The sequence below is a fragment of the Garra rufa genome, chromosome 13, assembly GCF_049309525.1.
Source record: "Garra rufa chromosome 13, GarRuf1.0, whole genome shotgun sequence".
NCBI classification, from domain to species: domain Eukaryota; kingdom Metazoa; phylum Chordata; class Actinopteri; order Cypriniformes; family Cyprinidae; genus Garra; species Garra rufa.
The window spans coordinates 46,109,565-46,118,329 of NC_133373.1; the positions used below are offsets into that span (position 1 = coordinate 46,109,565).

General features: G+C 37.7%; 1 protein-coding gene across 1 annotated transcript in view; it reads right to left on the reverse strand.

Moving 5' to 3' along the window:
- Positions 1–8,765, reverse strand: part of LOC141348591 (uncharacterized) — a 33,197-nt gene that overhangs the window by 9,996 nt on the left and 14,436 nt on the right. Inside the window, exons 3-8 of the mRNA XM_073852865.1 lie at positions 5,772–5,867; positions 4,363–4,488; positions 4,093–4,227; positions 3,861–3,971; positions 870–2,964; positions 468–509 (exon numbers count right to left, since the gene is read on the reverse strand). Of these exons, the coding sequence (XP_073708966.1) occupies positions 468–509; positions 870–2,964; positions 3,861–3,971; positions 4,093–4,227; positions 4,363–4,488; positions 5,772–5,867 (2,605 nt within the window). The remainder of the gene's footprint in view (positions 1–467; positions 510–869; positions 2,965–3,860; positions 3,972–4,092; positions 4,228–4,362; positions 4,489–5,771; positions 5,868–8,765) is intronic.

The window sequence follows — 8,765 nt, forward strand, 5'->3', positions numbered from 1 at the left end:
TGATGAACTCGTGCTCATGACAGATGGACGTGGCTGTGCATCAAAGGTAAAAAAAAATTATATAAATACTGTTAAGTTTCTCACAAAAACCGATTGTTTCGTGTCTTAGGACATCAATGTATCAACACGAGCCGCAGGGTGTAATGTGGATTTGTCTGTGCATGTTTTTTGTTACTTTCAAAGGTTTGGTGCCATCCACTGCCATTAAATCACTAACAGACTGCACCGGTTTGAGTTAAAAATCTTTGTTTGTGTTCTGCTGAGGAAACAAAGTCACCTACATCTTGGATACCCTGAGGGGAAGCAGATAAACATCAAATTTTCATTTCTGGGTGAACTATCCCTTTAAGGAGAATTTTTTATAGAGACATTAGTATTGCTAACAGTGAAAGAAGCCATTAAACAAATATTAAAAATATATTTAAATAAGATGATTCATAATAAAAAAATAAATCATACAAACATACCTTCTTCTTGAGAGCACCCATCCATGTCCAGGTCAACAGTCTCTAAAAAAAGTAATAGAATATGAATGAGTCAGAAAGCTGAAACTGTGGTCAACTTTGCAAAAGTAGTCAAAAATAATACATAAATAGCAAAACAGACGGTCTTAAATGGTCCAGTTATAGTCAATTATAACTATAAAACCTGCTCTCCCCATCAGTATGTTAAAGGAGAAGCACACTTCCAGAACAATAGACAAATACATATAAATATAATTACAAATGCTTGTACTCTTATTCAATTCGATTATACTAAACTTGATTTTGCTACTCAATTCAAATTCTATACACTTCTCTAAAAGAGAATGATTTACAGATGGACAATCCTATCCTTTAAGGAAATTTTAAATAAAAAAGGCTTAATACCAGTCACATCAAGCTGAATTTCATCCAGATTCTTCCCTTTGAACTCTCCTAGCCGTCCCTTTTCCAAAGCTAAAAGAACTTTGCTAATTTTAGCAAGCTGGAGGGTTCCTTCTGGAAGACGGTAGTGCTTTCTGTGGACCTCAATGTTGTGGCCAAGGAAATCTGCCAACTGGTCGAGTTCTGTTGTTTTCAGGTTGAGAACGGTCGACAGAGTAGCAATGTGTTTCCTTAGTTTTGTCGAAGTTAGCGCTTTTGGATGTTTGATGTCATCACATTCGTTCACAAACTGCCTAATGCAATCAGAACCCCTCAAATAATGGACAGAGTGCGGCAATGCAAACAAGTAGCAGTTTTCTTTCAGCACTCCACATTCTTCTCGCTTCTCAGTCAAAGCATCAAGGGATTCCCTCATGACTGGAGTAAGGAGAACAGGGACTTTCCTTCCTCGCTTTCCTACTATGGCAATCCGGACAAAATGTTTGCAAAGCTTCTGCTCGAGCGCTGTAAGGGCCAGGTTAACATCTTGGTGAGTTTCTGATGTGTCCTTTGACAGGTACACAGACAAGGGCATTCGGGATACCTCTCCTGCTCTACGGCGGTTGAAGAGAATAACTTGTGCCAAGGTCACTTTAGCAAGGTCCTTCCAGTTTAAGGGAGAAGGATTTTCTCGCAGGGCATCAAGTTGTGTCTGCTGTTTCTCAGACAAATGGGAATGAAGTTTTTGGACATCTTGTGTGAACGGTAGAATTTGAGGAGAATTCCACTTGGTCTGATTAAGCTGAGTTAATGCTTGGCTCGCAATGTCAAATTTCCAACTCTCTTGATATAGCAGTGCAAATTCTTCAGCGTCTTTGGCTGTCTGTTGATCTTTCGTCTTTAATCCTTCAGATTTGATAAACATGGCCAATGCATGTAAGCCATGCCCAACTTTGCGAGCAAGCGATGGACGTTGATATTTTCCAGTTTTGTCACTGAATCCAGCGAGGCATCTTGCAGCCCTAACAACATGACTGTATTTTTCAGGTTTTATGAGTTCTTTGATGGACTTCACGTGTGTCATCTTTTTAGCTTCCAGTACCAGCCTGGCAAGCTCTCTCAGTTTTTGTCGAATATATTGGTGTTGGCTAATTACATTTTCATTCTTGTTGAACAGTCTGAATCCATATTCAAGAATGCAGCGGTCTTCCTTAATTGCAACGGCGACCTCATCCTGATTCATTTCATTTAAGAACTTCCAGTATGTGTCGCTAAGTCCAGTTGGAGCAGGTTCAGCAAACGCACACAGCGCTTGAACTCTTGTTTTACCTCGCTTGGAAGACTTGCCCTGAGGCTTGAAATTGCAGACTTGAAAATGTCGCCACATGACTCTTTTTCTGAAGAGCCCAAAGCAGTAAACACAGTGCATAAATTCTTGTCCTTCAGTTTTTTTTTTGGGTTGCTTCCACGGGATGAGTTTGCCTTGCCGGCTCTCCAAAACTTCAACATTATGTTCAAAGTTCCCCTTGTTTCGTATATAATCTAATTGCAGCCTCCTTTCTTTTGAGTTCTTTGGCAAACTCAATGCCTTCGCAACCTCGACCACATCACTGTGTCTACGCGACAAGTGCCTTGACATTTTTTGAACTACTTGGCCACAATACAAGCAATGATGTTTCTTGTTATATCTTCTAGAACCATCCTCCTTTTTCAAAACTGGATTAACATAGACGGATGGCTCTTCTTCAAGCGGAACTGAAATGCTCATCTCTTTGTTACTATATGTTCGCGCTGTTGTTTTCTCTCTGCTTCTTTCATCTCTGCTATTGGAAAATCTGCAATCTTGCACTGAGTCTTGACTTGTTTCAAATCTTCTCTGACCTGAAGACTCACACCTGCTCTGACTGGATGACTCACTTCTGCTCTGACTTGAAGACTGAAATTGGCTCTGACTTGACTTGCTTCTGCTCTGTGTAATAGCTGACTTTTGTTTATTTTTCAGTGATAACTCCAAGCTGCAGTCACTGCTATCCCCTGTGCTTTCTTCCCTGGGATCTGGGATATACTCATCCTCGCTATCGCCACACGAGTCATCTGATTCTACAAGATGCCTTTGAATCTTTAAAAAATAAATAAAGTTAACAGGATTAGTCTCTCCAAAATGAAGGAAAAAAAAGACTCACCTACAACACAAATGACTACGGTTCATCAGAGCACAAATGAATAGTTTTGGATGTGAAGAGACAGAATGGAAATGGACAGCATTTAAGTCATTTAGGCAAGATAATAAAAGTCCATATTAGAAATATTTTAACAATGATGTGTTATTTTAACATGAGTGATCTGATGAGCTTGATACAGTGAGGAAAAACAATATTTAATCCTCTGCATGTTTGCCCACTAACAAAGAAATGATCAGTGGTATAATGTTAACGGTAGGCTAATTTGAACAGTGAGAGACAAAACAAAATTCAGAAAAAAAACTCATAAAAATTAGGACTCCACTTTTTGAAATTCATTTTTCTTATGTTATTCTGTCTCTCACTGTTAAAATCAACCAATACATTTATAGACCAACCATTTATTTGCCAGTGGGTGAACATACAAAGTCAGCAGGGAATATAATTGATTTAAATATTTTTTTCAAATAACTTTTTTCTTTATGTAATGAAAGTTTATAACGGACAAACACACAAGCGTTAAAACTGTTGGTTGCCATCAATTTCCATTCATCATGTCTCTTAACATCTAAGTTTATTTTCTTAGTTGTATTTACGAGCAATGAAATTTATGCATATATGAAAGTTATTTGAGAGTTCTTTTAATACATTAGTACGATAAACTGACTAAAACTGTCAACTGCATGACATTCATTCTTTAAGGAAGCTAGGTAAAAATTTATTACAAGTAAATTAAATAAGAAATAAACTAGTAATTAAAAATTAGACCAAGGGACTAAAAACATTGAGAACACCAACCATTAAGTGACAAAGCATGAAAAAAAAAATCACTTACAGGACGGAGAAAGCTTCTCTTTGGTCTTTCTAGAGCCATTTCCATCTTGGGAGTGGCAATCTCATCTGTGCTGTCATCACTTGGAACAGAAAAATCTGGTACCTTGTCCATCTGCCAAAAGGGAGTTAGGTCATGCTAGGATTGTTCACATTCTATCAAAATCATTTACAACAAAAATATTTTGGTAGAAATTAACTGTCAAATAGTTGGTACCAGAGCTTAAGAGGCATACCAAAATGCTTTTTGTCATCCTCAGCTTTGAAACAACTTCGCTGTCTGATTGCGAACTGGAATCCTCATCAGTTTCATCTACTATACTTTCACTCGAGTCAAACAGAGGCTCAGAATAATCAGGAACCGCATCCATCTGCCAAAAAGAGTGATTTTAATATATGGTTATACATTTTTGCTCACACTATTAAAATCAGCCACAGGCAAATGATGTTTGAGCCATTTACATAAACTTTACACAAGAATTTTAAGTACTGCATCGGAGGAATACCTGAATGTTTCCATTCCTTGTCTTCTGTTGAACAACACCAGAGGGTGGAGAGGTAGGGTTGTCTTTATCCTCATCAGTCTCATCACTTTCTGAATAATTTACTAGGCCAAACCCTCCAGTAAACACCTGAATATAATTAAACATATGTATTAAGAGTTAACTGGAACCATATATGTATAAGCAGTGTACTAATTTAGCACAAACACTTGGGCAAGAACCTAATAACAACAACATTTATCTAGTTTGACAGAGTGAACGGCCATCTAAAGTTGAGTCAGTTTAGCTTCATTTCTATAGCGCTTTATACAATAAAAATAGTTTTGAAGCAGCTTTTCATTGATCAGCTTGAATCATGGAATTATATATTTCCTGTTGAAGTCAGTTCCTTCTCAGTTCTGTCTATTGAGAAGATAATTATTAAATTTGTTTAGTTTGTCAAATCAAATCATTTTAATTCTTCTAAAATACTGTCATTGTTTAGTGTTGAACAATTGTCAGTCAGTTGTCACTGTTCAGCTGTTTAGTTTTTGATTCAGTTCTGCCTAAAAACGGTATAAATATCAATATAACGGAAAATACTTTAAACATGATGAATAAATGAGACTTCAACATTGGGGTGTTTATGAATCTGAAAGAAAACAGAGCCAAACAGCATTCCACAGAAGCTAGAGAAAAAGTCACACAAATGCAGATCAGGGAAAAGGCAATGTATAAGTGTTTTAATTTCCCACTGAGAACAACTGGAATAGAAAGTGGAAGCTACAGTACACCATCCAAGTACTAAAGAAGTTCAATGTTAAATCAGATAAGCCACAAAAATGCCAACAATTACAATTAAATAGCTAAATGTTCTTTCCTAGAGCTAACAGCTAGTGTCACAGCAACATTTAATATCGTGCAATGGATTACATCTAAAATACTCAACCTGAACATGTAGCAGCTTGTAAAGTGTTGAATTCTACCTGCAATAAGTTCAGTTTAAATAATGACAGGTGCTGTTCCAATTAATTAAAATCACTTTGAATGAGATCCATACGTGAGGGCCCCATAAGGCCAAGACTAGAAATGTGTGTGTGTATAAGGACCCCATAAGGCCAATACTAGAAATGTGTGTGTATAAGGACCCCATAAGGCCAAGACTAGAAATGTGTGTGTGTGAACTTAACTGTAAAATCATTACTTTGGGTTGAGGGCCTCATAAGGCCAAGACTAGAAATGTGTGTGTGACGCTTAACCTGACAGAAACCTTTCTAGTTTTACTGTCCTGCTGCACACTAACTGTTTCCTCAATCAGAACTCTAACATATCACCCAATGATGATAAACATAGTGTGAACCTGTTTCTTTAATAGAAACTATGAAATCTAAGAGCTCAATAGTTTGAGATGATTGTCTACATTACTCTTTTACCTGTGTGATTTCATCATCCATTTTGGGGTCATCATCGGATGGGTGATCTGTTGGGGACGAGTCGGTCTGTAGAGCAGAAGACTGCTTCTTTGGACCCTGCAAATCAGACAAAAACAGAACAAGAACCTGTGAAGAACTGACAAGTGTAATGTATTCAGGCATTTACAAGAGACACATGTTATCTCAGTCTCTCAACTAGCATATAGTTGAAATCTAAACCCATTTACAGATCCTTCCTAGAGCTAACAGCTAGTGTCACAGCAACATTTAATATCGTGCAATGGATTACATCTAAAATACTCAACCTGAACATGTAGCAGCTTGTAAAGTGTTGAATTCTACCTGCAATAAGTTCATTTTAAATAATGACAGGAGCTGTTCCAATTAATTAAAATCACTTTGAATGAGATCCATACGTGAGGGCCCCATAAGGCCAAGACTAGAAATGTGTGTGTATAAGGACCCCATAAGGTCAAGACTAGAAATGTGTGTGTGACGCTTAACCTGACAGAAACCTTTCTAGTTTTACTGTCCTGCTGCACACTAACTGTTTCCTCAATCAGAACTCTAACATATCACCCAATGATGATAAACATAGTGTGAACCTGTTTCTTTAATAGAAACTATGAAATCTAAGAGCTCAATAGTTTGAGATGATTGTCTACATTACTCTTTTACCTGTGTGATTTCATCATCCATTTTGGGGTCATCATCGGATGGGTGATCTGTTGGGGACGAGTCGGTCTGTAGAGCAGAAGACTGCTTCTTTGGACCCTGCAAATCAGACAAAAACAGAACAAGAACCTGTGAAGAACTGACAAGTGTAGTGTATTCAGGCATTTACAAGAGACACATGTTATCTCATGTAAAAACAGTCTCTCAACTAGCATATAGTTGAAATCTAAACCCATTTACAGATCCTTCCTAGAGCTAACAGCTAGTGTCACAGCAACATTTAATATCGTGCAATGGATTACATCTAAAATACTCAACCTGAACATGTAGCAGCTTGTAAAGTGTTGAATTCTACCTGCAATAAGTTCAGTTTAAATAATGACAGGTGCTGTTCCAATTAATTAAAATCACTTTGAATGAGATCCATACGTGAGGGCCCCATAAGGCCAAGACTAGAAATTTGTGTGTATAAGGACCCCATAAGGCCAAGACTAGAAATGTGTGTGTGTGAACTTAACTGTAAAATCATTACTTTGGGTTGAGGGCCTCATAAGGCCAAGACTAGAAATGTGTGTGTGACGCTTAACCTGACAGAAACCTTTCTAGTTTTACTGTCCTGCTGCACACTAACTGTTTCCTCAATCAGAACTCTAACATATCACCCAATGATGAAAAACATAGTGTGAACCTGTTTCTTTAATAGAAACTATGAAATCTAAGAGCTCAATAGTTTGAGATGATTGTCTACATTACTCTTTTACCTGTGTGATTTCATCATCCATTTTGGGGTCATCATCGGATGGGTGATCTGTTGGGGACGAGTCGGTCTGTAGAGCAGAAGACTGCTTCTTTGGACCCTGCAAATCAGACAAAAACAGAACAAGAACCTGTGAAGAACTGACAAGTGTAATGTATTCAGGCATTTACAAGAGACACATGTTATCTCATAGTCTCTCAACTAGCATATAGTTGAAATCTAAACCCATTTACAGATCCTTCCTAGAGCTAACAGCTAGTGTCACAGCAACATTTAATATCGTGCAATGGATTACATCTAAAATACTCAACCTGAACATGTAGCAGCTTGTAAAGTGTTGAATTCTACCTGCAATAAGTTCAGTTTAAATAATGACAGGTGCTGTTCCAATTAATTAAAATCACTTTGAATGAGATCCATACGTGAGGGCCCCATAAGGCCAAGACTAGAAATTTGTGTGTATAAGGACCCCATAAGGCCAAGACTAGAAATGTGTGTGTGTGAACTTAACTGTAAAATCATTACTTTGGGTTGAGGGCCTCATAAGGCCAAGACTAGAAATGTGTGTGTGTATAAGGACCCCATAAGGCCAAGACTAGAAATGTGTGTGTGTATAAGGACCCCATAAGGCCAAGACTAGAAATGTGTGTGTGTGTATAAGGACCCCATAAGGTCAAGACTAGAAATGCGTGTGTGACGCTTAACCTGACAGAAACCTTTCTAGTTTTACTGTCCTGCTGCACACTAACTGTTTCCTCAATCAGAACTCTAACATATCACCCAATGATGATAAACATAGTGTGAACCTGTTTCTTTAATAGAAACTATGAAATCTAAGAGCTCAATAGTTTGAGATGATTGTCTACATTACTCTTTTACCTGTGTGATTTCATCATCCATTTTGGGGTCATCATCGGATGGGTGATCTGTTGGGGACGAGTCGGTCTGTAGAGCAGAAGACTGCTTCTTTGGACCCTGCAAATCATACAAAAACAGAACAAGAACCTGTGAAGAACTGACAAGTGTAATGTATTCAGGCATTTACAAGAGACACATGTTAGCTCATGTAAAAACAGTCTCTCAACTAGCATATAGTTGAAATCTAAACCCATTTACAGATCCTTCCTAGAGCTAACAGCTAGTGTCACAGCAAGATTTAATATCGTGCAATGGATTACATCTAAAATACTCAACCTGAACATGTAGCAGCTTGTAAAGTGTTGAATTCTACCTGCAATAAGTTCATTTTAAATAATGACAGGAGCTGTTCCAATTAATTAAAATCACTTTGAATGAGATCCATACGTGAGGGCCCCATAAGGCCAAGACTAGAAATGTGTGTGTATAAGGACCCCATAAGGTCAAGACTAGAAATGTGTGTGTGACGCTTAACCTGACAGAAACCTTTCTAGTTTTACTGTCCTGCTGCACACTAACTGTTTCCTCAATCAGAACTCTAACATATCACCCAATGATGATAAACATAGTGTGAACCTGTTTCTTTAATAGAAACTATGAAATCTAAGAGCTCAATAGTTTGAGATGATTGTCTACATTACTAT